The sequence below is a fragment of the Erinaceus europaeus genome, chromosome 9 (genome assembly GCF_950295315.1).
Source record: "Erinaceus europaeus chromosome 9, mEriEur2.1, whole genome shotgun sequence".
NCBI classification, from domain to species: Eukaryota; Metazoa; Chordata; class Mammalia; order Eulipotyphla; family Erinaceidae; genus Erinaceus; species Erinaceus europaeus.
The window spans coordinates 76,668,650-76,694,656 of NC_080170.1; the positions used below are offsets into that span (position 1 = coordinate 76,668,650).

Sequence of the window (26,007 nt, forward strand, 5' to 3'; positions counted from 1 at the left end):
CCTTATGATGGTCCTCGCGCTTTGCACCACATGTACTTAACCTGCTGTGCTACCGCCCAACACCCTATGACACATTGTTTTCCAAAATGGTTGTGGAATGTCCAACAGCTGCTTCAGTGCCTGAGAAAAAACAGCTCAAGTGTTAACTGTTGATTGCTTGAGTGATGACTGCTGACCACTTACATAGCATGTAAAATTTTTTTTAGTTATGTGACTGGACCATTTCAAAATCATGTAGACAATTAGGTATATTTGCTTTTTGGGAAAATTTGATCATTCAAGCCATAGCATAACCCAATATTTTATTATGTGTTTACATTTTATAAAAGACTTTTACATCTGACAGTTCTTTTAATCCTCTTCATACACATGAGCCATCTGGAATAGGGAGGGTCAACCTTTTCACTTTCAGACAATGAAAGTAGGATGTGGAGGGCCAAAGGCCCACCAGATAGAAGGGAGTTCACCTTCCTCCCCTCCCAGACATTCTAAAGTGAATGCCTGATCACCTCCTGCTCTCTTCCTCTGTTTGCACTCCTAGGACTTTGGCAGCCAGCGGTCAGTCACCTCCCGGTGTGATCTGAGGGCAAACCTGGTGAGAAACGGTTGTGGAGGCGAGTTCGAGAGCCCTGTCAGCAGCACCCAGGTCCTTCGGAGTCTGCCTCTCAGCAGTAAGGGCTCCAGCTCCTCAGGCTCTGAGGATGTCATTCAGATGACACCACAAGAAATTGCTGTGAGCCTGAGGCCCGGTAAGTGCCCTGTTGTGGGGTGGGTTGACATAGAGAAGAGGATGGCTTGAGGGCAGAATTGGAAAGGGTGGTGGCAAGGCCAGAACCAGACCCCAGAGTTTCTCTGACAATCAGTGACCTGGAGCAGTTTTTCATGTTTGTTAGCCTTTTGGATCTCCTCTGAGGTGAATGTTTTGTTCATATCCTCTGCCCATTTTTGGATGGGGTCATTTGCTTTTTTTGGTGATAAGTTTGCTGAGCTCTTTATATATTTTGGTGATTAGTTTCTTGTCTGATGTCTGGCATGTGAAGATCTTCTCCCATTCTGTGAGGGGTCTCTTTGTTTGTGTAATAGTTTCTTTGGATGTGCAGAAGCTTTTCAATTTGATGTAGTCCCATTGGTTTGTTTCTGCTTTAGTCTTCCTAGCAATTGGGTTTGATTCATCAAAGATGTCCTTGAGGTGTAGGTAGGAAACTGTTTTACCAATGTTTTCCTCTAAGTATTTGATTGTTTCTGGTCTGACATCCAGGTCTTTGATCCATTTGGAGTTGATTTTTGTTTCTGGTGAGATAAAGTGGTTCAATTTCATTCTTCTGCATGTTACAACCCAGTTTTCCCAGCACCATTTATTGAAGAGAGCCTTCTTTTTCCATTTAATGCTTTGGTCCCCCTTATCAAAGATTAGATGTCCATAGGTGTGGGGATTTATTTCTGGGCTTCCAGTTCTGTTCCACTGGTCTGTGTGCCTATTTTTGTTCCAGTACCGTGCTGTTTTGATGATGATGGCTTTATAATATAGTTTAAGGTCTGGGAGTGTGATGCCTCCATTTCTGTTTCTTTTCCTTAAGATGGTTTTGGCAATTCTAGGTGTTTTCATGTTCCAGATAAATGATTGTAGTGTTTGTTCTATTCTCTTAAAGAAGCTTGGTGGAACTTTGATGGGTATTGCATTAAATTTGTTTATGGCTCTGGGGAGAATATTCATTTTGATGATATTTATTCTTCCAATCCATGAGCATGGGATGTCTTCCCATTTCTTGTTATCAGTTTCTATTTCCTTGAATAGTGACTCAGTTTTCAGTATACAAGTCGTTCACTTCTTTGGTCAACTTTATTCCTAGGTTTTTTATTGATTTTGCTGAAACAGTAAATGGGAGAAATTTCTGGATGTCTTCTTCAGATTTAGTGTTTGCATAAAGAAATGCCACTGATTTTTATACATTGATTTTGTAGCCTGACATCTTGCTATATTGCCTAATAACTTCCACTAGTTTTCTGCTGGATTCTTTAGATTTTTCTGTGTATACTATCATATCATCTGCAAATAGTGAGAGCTTGACTTCTTCCCTTCCAATATGTATTCCTTTGATTTCTTTCTCTTGCCTGATTCCTATCGCAAGAACTTCCAATACTATGTTGAAGAGTAATGGTGACAGTGGACAGCCCTGTCTAGTCCCAGATCTGAGGGGGAATGCTTTCAGCTTCTGCCCATTGAGTATGATGTTGGCTGTAGGTTTGCTATATGTAGATTCCACTATCTTGAGGAATTTCCCATCTTTTCCCATTTTTTGTAGAGTTTTGAGCATGAATGGGTGTTGGATTTTGTCAAAGGCTTTCTCTGCATCTATTGAGATAATCATGTGGTTTTTGGCTTTGCTTTTATTGATGTGGTGAATGACATTGATTGACTTACGTATGTTGAACCAGCTTTGCATTCCTGGGATGAATCCTACTTGGTTGTGATGAACAATCTTTTTGATGTGCTGCTGTATCCGGTTGGCCAAGATCTTGTTTAATATTTTGGCATGTATGTTCATCAGAGATATTGGTCTGTAGTTTTCCTTTTTTGTTGTGTGCCTATCTGCTTTTGGTATCAGGGTGATGTTGGCTTCATAGAAGGTGGAAGGGAGTATTCCTGTTTCTTCAATCTTATGGAAAAGCTTAAGAAGTATGGGTACTAACTGTCTCCTGAAAGTTTTGTAGAATTCATTTGTGAAGCCATCTGGTCCAGGACTTTTTTTGTTGAGGAGATTGTTAATAATGGTTTCAATTTCTTTGTCTGTGATTGGTGCATTTAGATTTTGTAGTTCTTGTTGTTTCAGTTTTGGAAGGGCATATGCTTCTAGGAATTGTTCCATTTCTTCCAGATTCTCTAGCTTGGTGGCGTATAGTTCTTCATAGAAGTTTCGCATGATTTTCTGGATTTCTGTCGTGTCAGTTGTGATATCTCCTCTATCATTTACAATTCTATTAATTTGAGTCTTCTCTCTTTTTTGTTTGGTGAGACTTGATAGGAGTTTGTCAATTTTGTTTAATCTTTCAAAGAACCAACATTTGGCTTCATTGATCTTTTGTATGGGTCTTTTATTTTCGATGCTGTTTATTTCTGCTCTAATGTTAGTGATTTCTGTCCTTCTAGTTGCTTTAGGGTTCCTTTGTTCCTCTTCCTCTAAGTTCTTGAGGTGTGCAGTAAGGTTGTTAATTTGAGCTTTTTCTTATTGTTTAATATGTGATGTATGGCTGTAAGTTTCCCTCTCAATACTGCTTTAGCTGTGTCCCAAATATTTTGATAGGTGTGTCTTCATTTTCATTCATTTACAGGAACATTTGAATTTCCTGCTTGAGTGACTCTGACCCAGTGGTTCCTAAGGAGTATGTTGTTTAGTTTCCAAATTCTGTGACTTTAATAATTTTCTGTTTGTTGTTAAATGTTAGTTTTACTCCAGTGTGGTCTGAGAAGATACTTGGGATGATTTCAATGTTCTTGAATTTATTGATGCTGTCTTTATGGCCTAACATGTGATCTATCCTTGCGTATGTGTTATGTGGATTTGAAAAGAAGGTGTATTCCAGTTTTTTGGGGTGAAGGACTCTGAAAATGTCCAAGAGGTCTAATCTGTCAATCTCTTCATTCAATTCTCTTGTATCTTTGTTGGTTCTCTGCTTTGTTGATCTGTCTAAGTGTGAGAGTGGGGTATTGAAGTCTCCCACTATTATTGCATTACTATTGATGTATTTTTGAAATTCTTTCAATAAGTGCTTGACGAATTTAGATGGTCCCTCAGTGGGTACATAGATGTTAATAATTGTTAAGTCTTCTTGGCTGATTGATCCTTTAATCATTATGTAATGGCCTTGCCTATGTTTTATTACTTTATTTAATTTAAAATCTATCGTGTCTGAGATGAGAATGGCTGTTCCTGTCCTTTTTTGTGGTCCGTTAGCCTATATGATAGTTTTCCATCCTTTCACTTTAAGTCTGTGTTTATCTTGTTGTGACAGATGGGATTCTTGCAAGCAGCATATGGTTGGGTTATGTTTTCTGATCCATCCCCCAACTCTGTGCCTTTTGATGGGTGAGTTTAAACCATTGACATTTATTGATATTATGGATTTAATGTATTGTAGTGCCAGTGTTAAAAAAAGATTTTTGTTTGCTCTGATATATTGCAAGTATTATAGTGATGTTCTTGTTTATAAGAGGTCTTTTAGAACCTCTTTCAGGGCCGGTTTGGTGATGGTTGCCTCCTTTAACTGTTGTTTGTCTAAGAAGGTTTTGATCCCTCTATCTAGTTTGAATGAAAGTCTAGCAGGATATATTATCCTTGGTTGAAACCCCTTTTCATTCAGGGATTGATAGATATCTTGCCATTCTCTTCTGGCTTTTAGAGTTTGAGGGGAGAAGTCTACTGATAGTCTTATGGGTTTTCCCTTGTATGTGACTTTTTGTTTCTCTCTTGCAGCCTTTAGTATCCTTTCTTTATCCTTACTTCTTCTCATTGTGACTATGATGTGTCTCGGTGTCTTCAGGTCTGGGTTGATTCTGTTTTATACTCTCTAGGCCTCTTGAATCTTGATGTCCTGTTATTCAGGTCTGGGAAGTTTTCTTCTATAATTTCCTCTAGAATGTTTCCTTCCCCTTCCTCTCTTTCTTCCTCTGGCTGGTCAATTATATGAATGTTACTTCTTTTGAGATCATCACATATGTCTCTGTTGTTGTTTTCAGTGTCTCTCAATCTCTTTTTGAGCTCTTTTACCTCTTTTTTAGTTTTCTCTAAGTCATCTTCTGTCTAATTCTGTTTTCTGCTTCTGTTAGTCTGCTTTCCCTTGCCTCAGCTTCTTTTTTCATTACAGCTATTTCAGCTTTAAGTTCTCTAATTGCCTCAAGATAATCAGTATTTTCCTTGGGGGTCTCAACTGTTGTTTACCAAATACTGCCATTCCTTTCCTCCAATGTTGTTTTCATTTCTGTGATTAATAAGTTTATTATTGCTTGCATACTTTTCTTATCTATGGTTACTTCTGGCTGATTTGTAGTTTCTTCTGGGCTATTGTCTTCATTCATTGGAGTAGCAGCTTTATTTGTTTATGATCTACCCATTTTTTTGATTTATGTGTTTCTTTTTTTATGCTCTGTTGTTCCTCAGTTGTTGTGTCTTGAGTACAAGCAACACTGTACTAAATACCTTTATGACAATTGCACTCACCAACCTCAGGAATTACAGTAGCAAGTGAAGCAAGTATTGAAGCAGTTTAATCACTACCAGTTAGCCAAACAATTTCTCCAGTCCGTGAAAAAATAGTAACCAAATCCCAGTGAAGAAGAGAAAAGAAAGAAGTGGTAGCAAGAATAGACAGTTATGCGAATCTACTATCCACTGTATATTTTAGGGGTAATAAGAGGAGAAAGGGAAGTAGAGCAGAGATACACACATAGAGAGTCCACTCTGAGTCAGATTTCTTCCCCAAAATAATTCACAAATGAATATCAGTGAATTCAGAAAGCCAAAGAAGAAGGAAGAACAGAAGGCAAGATAAAAAAGAGAAACAAGAGAGAGAAAAGAAAAAAGATAAGAAAAGAGTTGTAATAAAACAGCAGTGAAAGGAAAATTTCTTAATTGATTAATTTATTTTTTATTTTATTTTATTTTATTTTTTTAATTAGCTAGGAGGAGGGAGAAGGGGAGAGTCTGTAGAGGAGGTAGGGGTAGTGAAATAAGTTCCTCTTGCAGTGGATAAGATGCCCAGTCCCCTAGCAATGAAAGATACCCTAAGAGTTAATTCTGGTCCACCTAAAGGAGGGGGGGAAAGAGATACACCTTTAGATAATATTAATAAAATGAGCAGGGTAAAAACCCTGTCCCAGATTGCCTCAAACCTCCTGAGCAGAGGCAGCTGATTCTTAAGAAAGTAAAACAAACAAAACAAAACAAAAAAAAAAAAAAAGAAAAAAAACCCTCTGGACTAGACAAAGGTAGCGGGAATAGACAGTTATGCAAATCTACTAGCCACTGTATATTCTAGGGGTAGCTAGAGGACAAAGGGAAGTAGAGCAGAGATACACACAGAGAGAGTCCAGTCTGAGTCAGATTTCTTCCCCAGAATAATTCCCAAACATGTATCAGTGAATTCAGAAAGCTGAAGGAGGGAGGAAGGATGACAAGAATGAGAAAAAGAAGAAGAAAGAGAGAGAGAGAAAAGAAAAAGATAAGAAAAAGAACAGTAATAAAAGAGCAGTGAAAGGAAAGTTTTTATTTATTTATTTATATTATTTAATTAGCTATGTGGGGGGGGTGGCAGGAAGAGTGATACAAGTTACTTTAGCAGTGAATAAGACATGCAGTCCCCTAGCAATGGAAAATACACTAAGAGTTAATTCTGATCAACCTGAAGGAGAGGGGGAAAGGGATACGGGTTTATCTTGTATTGATAATAAGATAGAACAGAGTAAAAAACCTGTCCTGTCTTCATCTTGGTTGGCTCCAGATTGCCTCAGGCCCCCTGAGCAGAGGCAGCTGATTGTTGAGAAAATAAAGCAAAAAAAAAAAAAAGCCTCTGATGGTCTTTCCCTGTCTGAGTAAGACTCTGCTTGGTGGAATATTTTATCTGGAATTGGCTACTTAGAAAGAAAAAAGGCCAAAGGTTTCAGAAAGGAATAGAATTAGAATGAATGACACCCCCTGGTGGGACAGGAATCTTGGTAAAGAAAGAAGCTCAGCAGAGGAGCCTGCTAGGAGCAGATCTCTGGCCCCTAGGGACTGGTTTTTGGGGGGAAGGGGGGATAGGGTGCGCTTCAGGAATAATAATTAAAAAAAATTTTTTTTCCCTTTTTACTTTATTTTCTACCCCAAATTGAGTTATAGTCACCTCCTTGGTGTTACCACTAGGACCCCTTATTGACTGTCCTACTAAAGGCAAAAAATCTTACCATTTCCAGTAGATGTAGTCAGAGCTCAACCCACTAGCAGCTTCTCATTCCGCCATCTTCCGTAATCTCCCCCTAGGTAAGTGTTGACCCATCAGATAAATAAATTGACAGCAAAACAAATCAGCAGAGAAAAAAAATTAATTTTGTGTGCATGGAGGCTCCATAGATATAAGATCTGCAAAGTTATCAAAGCAATCAGTTTCTATACCTTTTATTTTTTTTTGTATTGATTGATTGATTGCCTCCAGGGTTATCACTGGGGTTGAGTCCTGACACTATGTATCCACCTCTCCTGGTGGCCATTTTTTTACTTTTTATTGGACAGGACAGAGAGAAATTGAGAGAGGGAATTAGAAAAGGGAAGAGAAAGATAGACACCTGTAAACCTGCTTCGCTGCTTGTGAAGTGTCCCTCTTGCAGGTGGGGAGCTGGGGGCTCAAACCTGGAGCCTAATTTTGGTCCTTGCACTTAGTACCATGTCATTTAACCAAGTGCTCTGTCTCCCAGCCCCCAGTTTCTGTATCTTTTAGAGAAAGGTGTGTGTGTGTGTGTGTGTGTGTGTGTTTGTGATTATCTGACAAGACAAAACACAAAGAAGCTACAGTCTTGGGGACTAATTAGGAAGGAACTAAGCAGAGTTTTTTTTTTATACAACTTTCTGAGCCCCCAATTCCCTACTTTAGTATGAGAGGGTCTTTCTACCTCCTAGTACAGTGGGGTACATTTCCCATGAGAGATTTATCTTTCACTTCTGGGGAATGGAGCAAGGTCTCATGTCAGCCACTTTCCTAGTTAACTGTAATTCAAATAATGAATGTGCCAAGGTAGCAAATTTGGGGGGGGACTCATCATCACCTGTTGCTTACTGTGAATAAATATTGCTGTGTTTATGGGAGGATGCTGGTAGGTTTACTCTCTCGTTAATGCAAGTCTTTCAGAGGATACTCTATCTCCAGGAAAAGGATGTGTGTGTGTGTGTGTGTGTGTGTGTGTGTGTATTGTGTTTCTTTCCCTGTCAGCAGATTCCATGAGTCGGTGGCATTCTGTAGGGACAAGCCTTTAAAATAGAGATTTGTTTTGTGACACTAAAGTTTCTGTGACCCCTAGGAGTTTCTTGTAATATGAAGAAAGGAACAGATTTTACACATAACCTGCTAGTGCTAAATACTTGACCTGGACAAAGGTAGCCAGTATCTGTTGTAGAGCCATATGTTGTAGTGCGCGGGCCGCAGAGAAGAGAGAGAGAGGTCCGGAGCGAAGAGGAAACACAAATCTTTATTCGCACTGGCACCTTAGAGTTGGGTGTTAGAGAAGCAGGTTGGGCCACGTGGAGGTAGAGAAAATGGCCGCCTCACGCAGTAACCTTTCCTGCATCTGAACACCAGAGTGGAGCGCCGGCAAGAGAGCGAGGTGCGGAAAACGAAGGGTTTTTATAGGAGTAGCTTTCGCGAGAATGGGAAGGGGGAGGAGTAACCATAGCACTCCAGGATAGGATGATAACTCTCGTGAGAATGGGAGGGGGGAGGAGTAACCAGAGCACTCCAGATATCGTGGGGATATAGACAATGTCCTGAGGGCACAACATGGCTGAACAGGCACTCCGAGAATGTCCCAACTCTCCAGGGAACTAGCAGTAGCCTGAGGGGACAACATGGCAGATGTGACTGCATCTGCACAATTTCCCAGCATCTCCCCCTTTCCTTTTATCTAATGCCCAGGGCAACAGTGTGTAAAGTCTATGAACTACTCAGGGTCAGTCTATGAAAAACCAGCAACGTGAAGGGAAGGAAGCTGCTGTAAAATTGTCTAAAGTGTCCAAAGGGTATACCAGCAAGTCCGATAGAAGTCTCAGTCCAAAGTAGGTGACTAGGGGGAGAAATGGCAGGGCATGAAATGCTCCATGAGGAAGGTCAGCCTCTGGAATTCTGCTTTTCTGTAGATTGTGAGCTGGAATCGCCAAAACATGACAGGTCAAAGCAAAAGCAGGAAAGGCAGACAGGCAGTAAAAAGGTTCTGTCCTTGGAGTCTGTGAATCAGATTCTTCAGATCGCGTCAGGTGACATCTAGGGTTTTGGGGGGTGTGCCACTGTAGTCGTGCCATCTAGTGGGTGATGTCAGGGTGTGCAGGGGTCCAGATGTTTTTTTTTTCTGGGATTCCTGTGGAAGAAACATAAACAATCTGCTTCTCGTGGTTAGCAGGGCATCTGATTTGAATGCTTTATAGAAAAAGAGGTTTGGTGCCTTGACCAACTGAGTATTGGGGGATGTATCTTTCCTATTCATTTATGATTATGTTTTATATTATTTGTCATGGTAGTCAGCCGTTTATCTGGAAGGTCCTGGGTGATTCATGGGGAAAAAGACCTTATCTTTAAACAAAGACTCTAAGGTGTAGGGAAGCGGGAACTATCTTATCCCTTTTTTTTTTTTTGTATCTTGCCTTTTGTTGCTCTAGTTGTTCTTGTTGTAATTATATTGTTGTTATTGCTGATATTGTGGTTGTTGGATAGAACAGAGAGAAATGGAGAGAGGAGAGAAAGATACCTGTAGACCTGCTTCACCGTCTGTGAAGTGATTTCCTTGCAGGTGAGGAGCCGGGGGCTCAAAGTGGGATCCTCAAGCCAGTTCTTGCACTTAGCGCCACCTGCGCTAAACCCGCTGCGCCACCGCCCGATTCCCAGGAACTATCTTTTAACATAAACTCTATGGCCATGCCAATAGCAACCTTGAGGGCACATGTGGCTCCCCACATGTCCCCCTGTCTTATATCATGTTTTGATGTTTGGCAGACTTTGTTTTGTGGCAGGGTGGACTGTGCCTGTCTTAGGTTGGGGATCAGCCTTCCGTCTTACCCGTCATTGGAACACCTGGTCATTTTTGCCCAGTAGTACCAGATGCCCTGTCTTAGGTTGACTGGATAGCGCTAGTTTCCTCTTACCCGTCATTGGCTAGCCAGCCCTCTACATGGTGGACGTTCTGATGGAGGGGGGCAAATCCTCCACAGCAACTCAATATACTGCCATGTCCAGCCTATGATAGTGAGTTTGTATAGGTTGTATCTTTATGGCATCAATCTGTTGCTGCAAAAGGCCATGAGCTTGTTAAGAATTATAGGACTGTGGTCCGGGAGGTGGTGCAGTGACTAAAGCCTTGGACTCTTAAGCATGAGGTCCTGAGTTCGATCCCTGGCAGCACATGTACCAGAGTGAGTCTGGTTCTTTTTCTCTTTCTCATTAATAAATAAATTTAAAATGTTGAAAAAAAAGAATTATAGGACCTATTGTGAGCAGAAGAAGTAAAACAAGCTAGGGTCCCACAACTAAGGGTATACAGGTAAGGAAGGGGGAATGTATCCATTGATATGAAGAGGTAGGATCATATCTCAAGTCTAAGGGAAGCAGTCAGTGGATGTGATGTTCAGGGGAACAGCCATTTGTCTTTGGGGGTACTAAAGGATGTCCGTGGCATGGGTGATGTTATAAAGGGAAACGTCTTTAAATTGTTGGCTGACAAAGGCAGGCCTATGGTGGCAAGACAAGATACACCAGTTAAGTTTACAAGAATATGTGAATGTTGCTAATTCACATAGGTTGGATATGGAGGAACTTCTTACAGTTTAATACCTTACCATATGAACAGATGATTCCTCATATGAAGGCTTGATAGCTGTAATCACTTACTTGTGAAAAACAATAAAACTTGTAACAAGTTAGAGGTTTACTATAATTGACTTTGGACTATAAGCAGACTCAGGTTACTTAGAGAGTTAATGCATGTTAGTAACAATGGTTTTAACATTTAGAGTACTTCTGAGCAGATGGGTCATACAAAAATTTTTGGTCATTCAGCACACTCACTCACAAAACACAACTGGCCATTCATAACATAAGATATTCAGGGAAGGGGTAGGAGAGAGGGCTCTGTGAGCCAACTTTTGTAGGTTCTGCCATGTCATATTATGGATCCTGGGATGTATCCTGCATCTAGTCCTCTTGTGTTTCTTGTTCTTCAGGGATAACAGTGCCATCATGAGGGTATTGTCGGACACGGCGGGTAGGAACCCAGACAGGTTTAGAGTAATTATGAGGGAAAATACATGCAAAACCTCTTCCCATGGTCAATAGAGGGTCAGGCCCTTTCCAAATTTTATCAAGTGGGTCTTTCCATTTGACCTTAATAGATGGGAGAGTAGATGGTGTTTGCCAGTGAAGAATAATAGGAGGTAAGTCCGAGTTATTGTAAATATTAAAGAGATTTAACGTAGTTAAGGCTTTTGCTAGCTGGATATTGGGGGGGATACATTCCTCCTTTATCTTTATTCACTTGAGCCTTAAGAGTTTGATGGGCCCTCTCGACAATGCCTTGTCCCTGTGGATTATAGGGAATGCCTGTGGTATGAGTAATGTTCCAGAGGGAACAAAAATCTTTAAATTGTTTGCTGGTAAACGCTGGTCCACGGTCGGTTTTCACTCGAAGAGGTAAGCCCATCACAGCGAAACAGGAGAGCATGTGGCTTATAAGCTTTTTAGAGCTTTCTCCTGTCTGAGCTGTTGCCCACATAAATTTATAAAAGGTATCAATTGAGACAAACACATATTTTTGTTTGCCAAAGTTTGGTATGTGGGTGACATCAATTTGCCAAATAGCATTAGCTTTTAAGCCTCAGGGGTTAACACCAAGAGTCTGAATAGCAGGTGTTTTTATGAGACTTGCACAGGAAGAACATGTAGCTAGGATATGTTTTAATTGTGGTAACGGAACATCAGGAAATCGAGCTCGAAGGCCTTTAAGATTAACATGGGTTAGAGAATGAAAATCAGCAGGATCAGAGACAGAGACTAGGAGAGCTCCTGTGGAGGCAAGGCGGTCAGCTGCAGCATTCCCTTCGGACAGGGAACCAGGAAGAGGGCTGTGGGAACGAAGGTGCTGAATATATAGTGGTTGGGTTCGAGAAGAGAGCATAGAGGCGATTTGAATCAAGAGAGGGGAAAGTGGGTTGTCATCAATTTTCACATAAGAACGAGCAAGCCATGGAAGTAAGTTAACAGTATACACACTGTCAGAAAAAAGGTTGAAGGATTCTGGTACAGCTTTTAATGCAAGGAAAACAGCATAAAGTTCTTTGTACTGAGGGGAATTCTCAGGAAGCTCAGTAAAGAGAGGTTTAGGAGATTGTTTGTCTGGGTAATATATAAGGGCAGCAGCTCCCTTTTTTCCACCATCAGTGAAGACTGTAGGAGCAGAAGGAATGGGATCTCGAGAGAAAAGTTTAGGTGCTAGTAGAGGCAGAAGAGGTAAAGAAGCTATCAATTTATTAGAAGGAAAATGGTTATCTATTTGTCCTGGAAACTCCAGGAAGCTTATGGTAAAGCGGGAATGATGGCGTATAAGCCACTCTGTATCTGTGAGAGAAAAGGGCAGAATAATTAAATCCGGTTCTTTCCCTAAGACCTGCACAGACCTATTTCTCCCTTCGCGAATCATGATCGCTAATGCGTCTATCTCAGTGAGGAGTCTTGGAGTTCCTCCTACTGGCGTGTGAAGCCACTCAAGAACCCCATGGTCTTGCCACAATGCCCCTAGTACTGTGGGGGTGGAGTTGAAGATTAGAAGGTTTACTGGAGAGGAGGGAGAGAATCGAACAAGGTGCATGTCCTGGAGGGCCTGGTTAACCCTTTCCAGTGCCAAGGAGGCCTCGGGAATTAACTTACGTTTTGAGGAGGGCTGTTTGTTTCCTTTTAACAGGTCAAACAGTGGTTGGAGGCAGCTTGTAGGCAGATAGAGATACTGCCTAAGCCAATTTAAATTACCTAGAAAACTTTGTAAAGAAGCAAGAGTAAGGTTAGAAGGGAAGGTAACATTAGGTTTTAAGGGACGAATTTGCATTAGAGAAATCTCTGAACCTAGGAAGGATATTGGAGGGATTAGCTGTATCTTCTCAGGGGCTACATTAAGGCCGCTTTTCTTTAATGCAGGAATGAGAAAATCACATAAGGCATAGAGATCTGTATCTGATTTTCCCCATATTAAAATATCATCTGTATAATGAAAAATATTAAGGCCCTTATGAATATATGGGACAAGGGCAGATTTAACAGCCTCCTGACAAATAGTAGGACTATTGGCCATACCCTGGGGCAGCACCACCCATTCAAATCTATCAGCAGGGCTGGCGTTATTAATAGAAGGAACAGAGAAGGCAAAACGTTTACAATCTTGTGGATGTAAGGGAATAAAGAAAAAACAATCTTGTATATCAATAGCTATGATTGGAATTCCCGTGGGAATTGCAGAAGCAAGAGTCAAACCCCTTCAGGGGGAGCCCCAGACCTGCATGGTTTTATTTACTGCACTGAGATCTTGAAGGAGGCGCCATTTTCCCGAGCGCTTTTTAATCACAAAGACAGGAGTATTCCATGGGCTTCGAGAATGACGAATGTGTCCTAAGGACAACTGATCTTGGACGAGCTCTTTTAAAATTTCTAGTTTATCCCTAGGTAAAGGCCACTGTTCCACCCAGACAGGCTCATTAGAAAGCCAGCTTAAGCGGGGTGTTTGGCTACGAACAGTGGCATTTAGTATTGGGGGTGCTGAATAGACCTGGTATCGTGGGAACAAGTTTTACGCTCTGCAGAGGCATCTGTGGATATCCTAACATCAAGACATTCCAGAAGATCCCTGCCCAATAGGTTGGTGCTAATATTAGCTACCAAAGGGCAGAAGTGTCTGGTAGAACCTTCTGGGTCTTCCCACATGAGCAAGTCTCGTGTGCGAAATGATTGGGTCACCCCTCCTACTCCATGTATACTGGGTCCAGGTATGAGTTCCCAATCTTGGGGAACCTCTTCTTGCCTTAAAATCGTCTTTGCTGCCCCCGTGTCAATCAAAAATTTAAAAGGAATATTGCCAATCTTTACTGTCATAGAAGGGTTACCTTGTTCTAGAACAGGAGTGGTCCACAAATCTCAGGCTCCGAATTTGTACCATTCAGGGGCGAACCATCTTTATGAATTTGGGACCAACAATCTCTCTTCCAATGAAACCCCTTACGACATCTTGGACAAACAGTACGTGGCCTCTGGCTCCCTGACTGAAAGCGGAGTTGCTCTCACTGGAGGCGTGGTCGCAGCTTATCAGGACATTGGTTACGCCAATGTCCTTGGCGACTGCACTGAAAGCAGGCCCCATTGTGATTATGTGGGGTAACTGCATAAACCTGTGTCATAGCGGATGCCCCATAATTGCCTGATGTAAGTTCCTGTGTTGCTAAAATCCAATTATCTCGGTGTAGGTGTTTAAGATTAAGGCATGCCTGACGGAATTGTGGTATCATGCCTTCCCAGACAATAGAGCGCAGGAGTGGTGAGCGGATGTCAGGATTATAAACCTTTCTCTCTAAGCTTGTCTTCACCCTTGAGATGAAGCTCGCTAATGATTCATCAGTGCCTTGGCGAATAGAGTTAATGGGAACTGACGAATCTACATTGGGTGGGGTCACCCTTTCCCATGCTTGTGTTGTGCAGATGCGTACCTGTTCAAAATAACCAGTTGGAAACCTGGCTTCTGTCTGCTGAGCTCCAGATTCATAAGCTCCTTCTCCAAACAAGGCATCAGAATCCCATTCTACCTGTTTGTTACTATTTTCCTGCGACTGTCTAGAGCACTCATCGCGGAAGTATGCCTTCCACTGTAGGTAGAGGGGGTCTGGGAGTGCAGCACGAGCCAGATCTTTCCAATCTTGGGGCGTGTTAAGATGGTGGTAAAAACTCCTGAAAACGGACTTGGTCCATGGAGCGTGCATCCCTGACTGCTTGTCTGAGTGTTTCAAGGTCTTTAGCGGAGTATGGCTGCCACTGCTGAGGGTTTTGTTTAGACGGGGCCACCTTTACCGGGAAGGTGTGGATTTGGTTCGATGACACTGGGGAGAGATCTACGGAAGTGGAAGGTGCCGTGGAAACTGCCATAGTGGCCACAGGGGAAACTGAACACGTATCTACGGGGATGGAGCTGTTGGGGTGGACTGCAAATGGTTTAAGGTCCTTAAATGCTGAAAAAATATCCTTTAACTCTCGTATCTCAGCCACAAGGTCTCTTAATAATGACGTATCAGCAGGGGGTGGGGTCAGAGAAGCAGAAGCCTCAGGGGAAGCCAAAACCAGGGCGGTAGGAGGAGGGGCTAGAGAACCGGAAACCTCAGGGGAAGCAGGGGGCGGGGCCAGAGAAGCAGAAGGAACTGAACACGTGTCTGCCACAGAAGGGACCCAACACGTGTCTGCAGAAGGAGCCGAACATGTGTCTGTGGGGACAGCTGGGGGAGGGGTCAAAGGAGCGGCCGAACACGTGTCTTCGGGGGGCAGTGGGTGGAGGGGTCGTGGAAGCGGAAGCTGCCGCAGGAGAAACCGAACACATGTCTCCGGAGGCAGCGGTTTTGGGGCTGACTGCAGATTGCTTAGGGTGTTTAAGTCTTAAGCAAATATCCTTTAACTCCTGTATCTCAGCCTCAAGGTCACTTAACCTTTTGGCAGGAGGCCTTGTACATATCCTGAAAATAGTAAATATAGCCATGAGAACCCACGGTGTAGCAAAAATTAAAGCGTCTCTGAGATCGAAAGCCTGTCCCAGGAGAGAAGGATAGAATGTCTGGGACACCTCCTCATAAAAGGGAAAAAATCCCATGGTGGAGGGAAACGCGGGGCCACAGAGGCGGGCGGATGCCACTTACCTGTGTCTGGGCGGCTTTTCTGGACCTCAGGCTGGGCGTGAGTGCGGGACACGTTGAGCACCAGATGTTGTAGAGCCAGATGTTGTAGTGCGCGGGCCGCAGAGAAGAGAGAGAGAGGGTCCGGAGCGAAGAGGAAACACAAATCTTTATTTGCACTGGCACCTCAGAGTTGGGTGTTAGAGAAGCAGGTTGGGCCACGTGGAGGTAGAGGAAATGGCCGCCTCACGCAGTAACCTTTCCTGCGTCTGAACACCAGAGTGGAGCGCCGGCAAGAGAGCGAGGTGCGGAAAACGAAGGGTTTTTATAGGAGTAGCTTTCGCGAGAATGGGAAGGGGGAGGAGTAACCATAGCACTCCAGGATAGGATGATAACTCTCGTGAGAATGGGAGGGGGGAGGAGTAACCAGAGCACTCCAGATATCGTGGGGATATAGACAATGTCCTGAGGGCACAACATGGCTGAACAGGCACTCCGAGAATGTCCCAACTCTCCAGGGAACTAGCAGTAGCCTGAGGGGACAACATGGCAGATGTGACTGCATTGGCACAATTTCCCAGCAAGTATCATTTTATATACATGGAAGTGACATGACCTATTTGAGGTTTCCCTGTTTGAATTGGAGAATCTTACTCAATTCTGGGTCTTTGTGGCTGCAAAACTCACATTTGTCTCTAGTTCACCACCCCTGTCTAATAATTTTATGTATTAGAAATCTTGAGAAGTTGAAGGGTTGTTGTGTGTGGTTAAATTAGGAAAGTTTTATGTTGTTGGGAGGAAAGAGTGCTTTTTTCCCCCAAAATTCCATAGATTTTTAACCTTTTATTGAATAGGAAACTCTCAGCAATAACTATTTCTAGATGGTTTACTTAGACTTCAGTCCAGCTTAGTGTGGTGAAAAGTCACAGATCTGCTTGGTGATTGTGGTTCTAACTCTGGCTGTGTCCCTAACTTCTGAGGGCTTTTAGTAAGTTACCCCACCCATAACTATTCAAGGTCTGCATTACTTTTATTCCTCACAGTCATATTCAGAGGCTGAAAAGAGTCTTTTTGTATAAATTCACTTCATTTTATCTTATTTTATGCTGGAGCTTCACAGTTTGGGCTGGATTTTTTTCAGATAGGTAGAGAGAGATGGAGAGACAGAGAGATACCATAGCACAGGGGCTGGGTGGTGGCGCATGTTGAGCTGGTTGAGCACATGTATTACAATGCGCAAAGACCTGGGTTCGAGCCCCTGGTCACCACCTGCAGGGGGAAAGCTTTGTGAGTGGTGAAGCAGTGCTGCAGGTGTCTCTCTGTCTCTCTCCTTCTCTGTTATCCCCTTTTGATAAAATAAAAAAGATACCATGGCACGAAAGCTTCCTCTAATGTGGTAGAAACTGGTCTTGAACCTGGATCATACATATGGAAAAGCAGCACACTATCTAGGCAAGCTAGTTTTCTGACTCTCATAAATTCAACACACACACACACCACTTAGCATCTTTTCTTCTTTTTTTTTTTTTCTTTTTTGCCGCCAGGATTTTCATGGGCTTCAATGTCTGCACTAGAACCCATCACTCCCAGCAGCAATTTTCCTTTCTCCTCCCCCTCCTCCTCCTCCCCCTCCCCCCCCTCCCCCCTCCCCCTCCTCCTCCTCCTCTTCCTCCTTCTTTTTATAAGATAGGACAAAATAAATTAAGAGGGGTTGGGGAGATAGGGAGAAAGAAAGATACCTGCAGCTCTGCTTCACCATTCATGAAGCTTTCTTGAGTGTGATAATGTGTCCGGTCAACCTGGTATGACACCGTCCAGTCCCTACTTTTTATTTCTTAAATATTTATTTAGTGGTGTGGTGGCATACCTGGTCAAGTGCACATATTACCATGCACCAAGAATCTGGGTTGAAATTTCTGCTCCCCACCTGCAGGGGGAAGCTTCTTGTGTGGTATGTCTCTGTATCTCTCTATCCCCTCTCAGTTTCTCTCTGTCCTATCAAAAAAAAAAAAAAGGAAGCAAAACTGGCTGCTGGGAGCTGGATTTATCATAGAGGCACCAACCCCCAGTGATAACCCTGGCAGCAATAAAAAAATTAAATTTAAAAAATTACTTATTTAGTAATGAGAGAGAGTTGTAGTGCTGGGGAGTTAAATTCAACACCTCCTGCTTACAAGTCCTGTGCTATACTGTTTTGTCACCTCCTGAGCCACTGTTTACTTAAGAGAGAGAGGTGGGGGCAGGGGGGTAGAGAGTTAGACAGACAAAGCATGGTATCACTCTAGCATATGTGCTGTTGGGGATTGAATCTGGTACCTTCACACATGGAAGTCTTTTTAAAAAAATTTTTTTTAAATAATTTTATTTTCCCTTTTGTTGCCTTTGTTATCTTTTTATTGTTGCTGTTGTTATTATTGATGTTGTTGTTGGATAGGACAGAGAGAAATGGAGAGAGGAGGGGAAGACAGAGGGGGAGAGAAAGATAGACACCTGCAGACCTGCATCACCGCCTGTGAATCAACTTTCCTGCAGGTGGGGAGCTGGGGGCTTGAACCAGGATCCTTATGTCGGTCCTTGTGCTTGGTGCCACGTGCGTTTAACCCACTGTGCTACCACCTGACTTCCCCCACACATGCAAGTCTTGCACTCAACCCATTGAACCACTTCCTTCTCCACTTTTGAAATTGAAAATTATTTTCTAACCTCCTCACCTACTTCCTATTATACTTCCCTCACTCACTCCAAAGCTAACCTTATCAAAGTAAAGACTAAAAAGCTGAGTAAGGGCAAGAGACTGGCATACTTTAATGATGACTGTTTAGTCACTATCAGGCCATTCCACCACCTGGAGCCCTATTCGGGGAGTCCTAGTCACTATCAGGCCACCCCATCAGCTGGAGCCTGATTCGGGGAGTCCTGAGATTCCCAAACAGACATGATGGGCCTAGACCTTGAATAGATCCCTCTCTCCATTGTAACTGATCATCTCTTATCAAGAACAACAAAAAAGGGGTCTCCCTTTATGGGCCGCCATAGGACCTTGCCTTCAACGTGAATCAACAATGGCAGAGAATGTTCCATTCTCCAACATATTCTGTCTTCCACCTGAGGAAGATGGGTCCTGAAACTAAGGCAGCTTGGAACTTTCCTACTCATGACCACAGAATGTGAGCTCAGATCTATAAGGATGCAGAGTTCACATGGGCTCCTAAGCTGAATATGGGCCCTGGATCAGATCAAATCGATGGGAGTTTACAGTCAACAATATTTATGCACCTTTCCCATGTTTGGGAGCTACCCTCTTCCCTGATCCAGCTTTCTGGTCCTTTTTCCAGCCATGATATCATCTCCCCAGACGATAACTTAGATCCATCTGCATATCATATATCAGGCTCAGGAAAAACAAAACAAAAACAAAAAAACTAGTATAGTCACGGGTCCTTTGGAATATAATAACTAAAATAGTACCTAGATACTACTAGATACTACAAAACAGAGACCCCCCCCCCCCCAACTCTTCATATAAACGTTTCCAGCTTTAGGTTTATGATTAGTCTACAGTTTTGGGTTTTTTTTTTTTTTTTGGCTCCATATGTTAATTTTTTTTTTTTTTTTTTTTAGCCACCAGGTTTCAGATGCTAACATGATGCCAACCGGACGTCCCTAGGTAGACAACCCCACCTGGAGCCCTGCTTTCCCAGAGCCCCGCCCCACTAGGGAATGAGAGAGAGAGAGGCTGGGAGTATAGATCAACCTGTCAATGCCCATGTTCAGTTGGGAAGCAATTACAGAAGCCAGACCCTGGGTCCATACTCCCAGAGGGATAAAGAATAGGAAAGCTATCAGGGGAGGGGATGGGACAGAATTCTGGTAGTGGGAATTGTGTGGAGTTGTATCCCTCTTGTAGTGTTTCCTTTTTATAAATAAAAAAAAAAAGAAAGAAAGAAAAGAAAGTTATTTTTAGAGAGTAATGACCAAAGAAATAAATTGTGGAATCAACCAGATCTAGGCTGAATGGAATTCATGTCTCAAAATGGGTCAAGTATTATACTGTCCATCTGAAGCACTCAGTAGTGCTTATCTTTGGAGCTAGAAAAAATTAAAAGTCATCATGTTTCAAAATATTTTATTAGTCCATTGAATTATCTTGAAGATAAGAAACCAAAAGAATGCAACTAGGCTCTGCTGGGTAGAGAAGCACAAAGTCCTGGACAGCTGGGGATTAGTGCTGGGATTAGTTGAGGTTACTGGTTTTTTGCCCCCAGGGTTATCACTGGGGCTCCAGTGCCTGCACCGCAAGTCCACTGCTCCTGGAGGCTATTTTTTCCTTTTTGTTGCCCTTGTTTTATCATTGTTGTAGCTATTATTATTGTTATGATGTTGCTGTTATTCGATAGGACAGAGAGAATTCAAGAGGGGAGGGGAAGACAGAGGGGAGAGGAAGATAGACACCTGCAGACCTGCATCACCACTTATGAAGTGACTCCCCTGCAGATGGGGAGCCAGAGGCTCGAACCAGGATCCTTATGCTGGTCCTTGCGCTTTGCGCCACGTGCGCTTAACTCGCTGTGCTACTACCCAACACCCTATGACACACTTTGGTGAAGCGACCCCCCTGCAGGTGGGGAGCCGGGGGACTCAAACCCAGATCCTTAAGCTGGTCCTTGCACTTTGTGCCATGTATGCTTAACCCGCTGCACTGCCACCCCAACCCCCGAGGTTACTATTTTTACAAGTCATCTCACTGTCAGTGGCACTGAGCCTTTTGTTTGGTTTGATGTCAAATCGAGAGACATGGGGAACCCGTTTTAGTGTCTGGGAAGGAATGGAAAAGAGCTAAGTGAGTCCCTAGAGCCAATGTCATGAAGTATTTTACCTATATTTTCTTCAGTGTATTTTTGGTTTGGGGGTCTCATATCCAAGTCTTTAATCTATCTTGAGTTAACTTTATACCCACTTGCATTCTTTTTCATGAGGCTATCCAACTTTCCCAGTTGTTGAAGAAAGTTTTTTTTTCCCCTGCACTTGATGCTTTTGGCCATTTTGTCATAAATAAGTTTTCCATAATATGTAAAGATTTATCTGATTCTACTCTGTTGATTTGTAAATCAACTTTTAATAAAATACCACACTTTAAAAAATTTAATTATTCCCGGGAGTCAGGTGGTAACGCAGCAGGTTAAGCGCACGTGGCGCAAAGCGCCAGGACTGGCTTAAGGATCCCGGTTTGAGCCCCCGGCTCCCCAACTGCAGGGAAGTCGCCTCACAAGCAGTGAAACAGGTCTGCAGGTGTCTATCTTTTTTTCCCTCTGTCTTCTCCTCTCTCCATTTCTCTGTCCTATCCAACAACGACGACATCAATAACTACAACAATACAACAACAAGAGCAACAAAATAAATAAATATATATATTTTAAATTTATTTCTTTATTGGGGAATTAATGCTTTACATTCAACAGTAAATACAATAGTTTGTACATGCATAACATTCCCCAGTTTCCCATTTAACAATACAACCCCCACTATGTCATTTGTCATCCTTCATGGACCTGTATTCTCCCCACCCATCCACCCCAGAGTCTTTTACTTTGGTGCAATACGCCAATTCCATTTCAGGTTCTACTTGTGTTTTCTTTTCTGATCTTGTTTTTCAACTTCTGCCTGAGAGTGAGATCATCCCATATTCATCCTTCTGTTTCTGACTTATTTCACTCAACATGAATTTTTCAAGGTCTATCCAAGATCAGCTGAAAACGGTGAAGTCACCATTTTTTAGAGCTGAGTAGTATTCCATTGTGTATATATACCACAACTTGCTCAGCCACTCATCTGTTGTTGGACACCTGGGTTGCTTCCAGGTTCTGGCTATTACAAATTGTGCTGCCAAGAACATATGTGTACACAGATCTTTTTGGATGGATGTGTTGGGTTCCTTAGGATCTATCCCCAGTAGAGGAATTGCAGGGTCATAGGGTAGGTCCATTTTTAGCCTTCTGAGAGTTCTCCAGACTGTTCTCCAAGAGGTTGGACCAATTGACATTTCCACCAGCAGTGCAGGAGGGTTCCTTTGACCCCACACCCTCTCCAGCATTTGCTGCTGTTACCTTTTCTGATGTATGACATTCTCACAGGAGTGAAGTGATATCTTATTGTTGTCTTGATTTGCATTTCTCTGACAGTCAGAGACTTGGAGCATTTTTTCATGTGTGTGTCGGCCTTTTGGATCTCTTCTGTGGTGAATATTCTGTCCAAGTCCTCCCCCCATTTTTGGATGGGGTTATTTGTTGTCTTGTTGAGTTTGGCAAGTTCTTTATATATGTTGGTTGTTAAACTCTTATCTGATGTATGGCATGTAAAGATCTTCTCCCATTCTGTGAGGGGTCTCTTGGTTTGGGTAGTGGTTTCTTTGGCTGTGAAGAAGCTTTTTAATTTGATGTAGTCCCATAGGTTTATACTTGCTTTAGTCTTTGTTATTTGATTCGTTTCATTGAAAATGTGGTTAAAATTTATGCAGAAAAGAGTTCTGCCAATATTTTCCTCTACGTATTTGATACTTTGTGGTCTAACATCCAAGTCCTTGATCCACTTGGAATTTACTTTTGTATTTGGTGAAATACAGTGGTTCAGTTTCATTCTTCTGCATGTTTCAACCCATTTTTTCCAACACCATTTGTTGAAGAGACTCTGCTTTCCCCATGTAATAGTCTGGTCCCCTTTGTCAAAGATTAGATGTCCATAGGTGTGGGGCCTCATTTCTGGGCTCTCAATTCTATTCCACTGGTCAGTGTGTCTATTCATGTTCCAGTACCAAGCAGTTTTGATGACAATGACCCTATAATACAACTTGAAATCTGGGAGTGTGATGTCTCCGGTTCTGTTCTTTTTTCTCAAGATTGTTTTGGCAATTCTAGGCCTTTTCTGGTTCCAGATAAACATTTGTAGCATTTTTTTCTATTCTAAAAAAAGTGCTTGGGATCTTGATGGGGATAGCATTAATTTGTAGATGGCTCTGGGTAGTATATTCATTTTGATGATGTTAATTCTTCCAACCCATGAACATGGAATATGTTTCCTCTTTGTATCTTTTTCAATTTCCTTGAGTAGTGACTCATAATTTTCAGTATACAAGTCTTTCACTTCCTTGGTTAGATTTACTCCTAGATATTTTATTGTTTTTGTTGCTATAGTAAAAGGAATTGATTTCTGGATTTCAATTTCTTCTAACTTAGTGTTTTCATAGAGGAATGCCACTGACTTTTGAATGTTAATTTTATAGCCTGACACCTTACTGTATTGCCTGATGATTTCCAAAAGCTTCTTGCTGGATTCCTAGGTTTTTCCATGTATATTGTCATGTCATCTGCAAATAGGGAGAGTTAGACTTCTTCTCTTCCAATCTGTATCCCTTTAATTCCTTGCTCCTGCCTGATTGCTATGGCAAGAACTTCCAACACTATGTTGAATAGTAATGGTGATAGTGGGCATCCCTCTCTAGTACCTTATCTGAGTGGAAATGCTTCCAGTTTTTCACCACTGAGTATGATGTCGGCTGTAGGTTTGCTATATATAGACTCCACTATCTTGAGGAATTTTCCATCTATTCCCATTTTTTGTAGTGTTTTGATCATAAAGGGATGTTGTATTTTGTCAAAAGCTTTCTCTGCATCTATTGATATGACCATGTGGTTTTTGGTCTTGCTTTTGTTGATGTGGTGGATCACATTGATTTACGTATATTAAACCAACCTTGTATGCCTGGGATAAACCCCACTTGGTCATGATGAACAATCTTTTTGATATACTGCTGTATCCGGTTGGCTAGAATTTTGTTCAATATTTTTGCATCTATGTTCATCAGAGATATTGGTCTGTAGTTTTCTTTTTTGGTTGTGTCCCTGTCTGCTTTTGGTATCAGGGTGATGTTGGCTTCATAGAAGCTGGCAAGGAGTATTCCAGTGTCTTCAATTTTCTGGAAGACTTTTAAAAGTAGAGGTATTAGTTCTTCTTTGAAGGTTTTGTAGAATTCATTTGTAAAACCATCTGGTCCAGGACTTTTATTTTTGGGGAGATTTTTGATAACTGTTTGAATTTCATTAGCTGTGATGGGCCTGTTCATGTTATCCACTTCCTCTTTACTTAGTTTTGGAAGTTGGTAGGTATCTAGGAAATCGTCCATTTCTTCCAGTTTCTCTAGCTTGGTGGCATATAGTTGTTCATAGAAGCCTCGCATGATATGTTGAATTTCTGCGGTGTCTGTTGTGATATCTCCTCTTTCATTTACTATCCGATTTATTTGGGTCTTCTCCCTTTTTTGTTTTGTGAGTCTGTCTAAAGGTTTGTCGATTTTGTTTACTCTTTTGAAGAACCAACATTTACCTTCGTTGATCTTTTGTATGGTTTTCTTATTCTCAGTGTTATTTATTTCTGCCCTAACTTTAGTGATTTCTGTCCTTCTGGTTGCTTTAGGGTTCCTTTGTTGTTCTTCTTCTAGGTCTTTAAGTTGTGCAATCAGGCTGTTTATTTGTGCCTTTTCTTGTTTGCTAATGTGAGCTTGTATAGCTATGAACTTCCCTCTTAGGACTGCTTTAGCTTTGTCCCAAATATTTTGATATCTTGTGTCTTCATTTTCATTGAACTTTCGAAACATTTTGATTTCTTCCTTGATATCCTCTTTGAGTCAGAAGTTGTTAAGAAGTGTACTGTTGAGCTTCCACATTTTGGGACTGTTACTAATCTTTTGTTGATTGTTAAGTGTTAGTTTAATTCTGCTATGGTCTGAGAATTGCTTGGGATGATTTCAATGCTCTTGAATTTGCTGATGCTGTCTTTGTGGCCTAACATCTGGTCTATCCTGAAAATGTCCAATAGTTCATCTATCTCTTCATTTAGCTCCCTTATGTCTTTATTGAATTTCTGCCTGGATGATCTGTCAGGTTGAGAGAGTGGGGTGTCCCCTACTATGACTGTGTTGCTGTTAATATATTGTTGTAGCTCTTTCAGTAGACGTTTGATGTATTTAGATGGCTTCTCATTGGGTGCATAGATGTTAATAATTGTTAAGTCCTCTTGATTGACTGATCCTCTGAGCATTAAGTAGTGTCCATTCCTATCTTTTTAAATCTTATCTATTTTAAAGTCTATTGTGTCAGATATGAGAATAGCTATTCCTGCCCTTTTTTGTGGGTCATTGGCTTGTATGGTAGTTTTCCATCCTTTCACTTTAAGTCTGTGTTTGTCTTGTTGAGTTAGGTGGGTTTCCTGTAGACAGCATATTGTTGGATTGTGTTTTCTGATCCATCTTCTTACTCTGTGTCTTTTAATAGGTGAATTCAGGCCATTGACATTTATTGATGTCAAAGATTGAAGATATTTTAACACCATTCTTGTAGAGTTTTAGAGTGTTTTGATATATGTCCTATTTGTGGTGGTCTGGTTGTTTATAGGAGACCTTTCAGAACTTCTTTCAGGGCAGGATTGGTGATGGTTGCTTCCTTCAACTGTTGCTTGTCTGAGAAGGTTTTGATGCCTCCATCTAGTCTGAATGACAGTCTAGCAGGATATAGTATTCTTGGCTGAAAGCCTTTCTCAATGAGCACTCGATAGATATCTTGCCATTCTCTTCTGGCCTGTAGTGTTTGTATGGAGAAGTCTGCTGCTAATCTTATGGGTTTTCCTTTGTAGGTGACTCTGTTTTTCTCTTGCAGCCTTCAGGATCCTTTCTTTATTCTTATTCCTTTCCATTCTATGTATGATATGTCTTGGTGTCTTTAGGTCTGGGTAAATTCTGTTTGGGATCCTCTGGGCTTCTTGAATCTTTATGTCTTTGATGTTGCATAGACTAGGGAAGTTTTCAGCTATTATGGCCTGGAAAATGCTTTCTTCCTCTCCTTCTCTTTCATCCTCTGGTATGCCAATAATGCACATATTGTTTCTTTTGAAGTCATCCCATAGGACTCTGTTGTTGTTTTCAGCATCTCTTAATCTCTTTTTGAGATCTCTTACTTCTTTTTTAATTGTCTCTAATTCGTCCTCAATCTTGCCTATTCTGTCTTCAGCCTCCTTGATTCTATTCTCTCTGCCCTCTCCTGTTTTCTGGAGTTCATCTATTTTGTTGCCCTTCTCTGATACTGTCTTAGCTTGTTCAGCTAGTTGCATTCTTAGCTCAGCGATTTCAGCTTTCAGCTCTCTAATAACCATGAAATAATTAGAATTTTCTTCCATATTCTCATTTGTTGTTCCTGTATTTCTGATTACAATTTTTTCAAATTCTTTACTCACTCCTGTTATTTCCTTAGCTAATGTTTGGATGTTGAACTCGCTATTTTGTGCTTCACCCTCTGGAGGACTTTTAGCTGGACTCTTGTCTTGGTTC

The 26,007-nt window shown here is 41.8% G+C and overlaps 1 protein-coding gene across 2 annotated transcripts in view; it reads left to right on the forward strand.

Moving 5' to 3' along the window:
• ITGB5 (integrin subunit beta 5) overlaps window positions 1–26,007 on the forward strand; it is a 221,215-nt gene that overhangs the window by 43,981 nt on the left and 151,227 nt on the right. For both annotated transcript variants that reach the window (XM_060198257.1, XM_060198255.1), the window contains exon 3: window positions 542–749. In XM_060198257.1, the coding sequence (XP_060054240.1) occupies window positions 542–749 (208 nt within the window). The remainder of the gene's footprint in view (window positions 1–541; window positions 750–26,007) is intronic.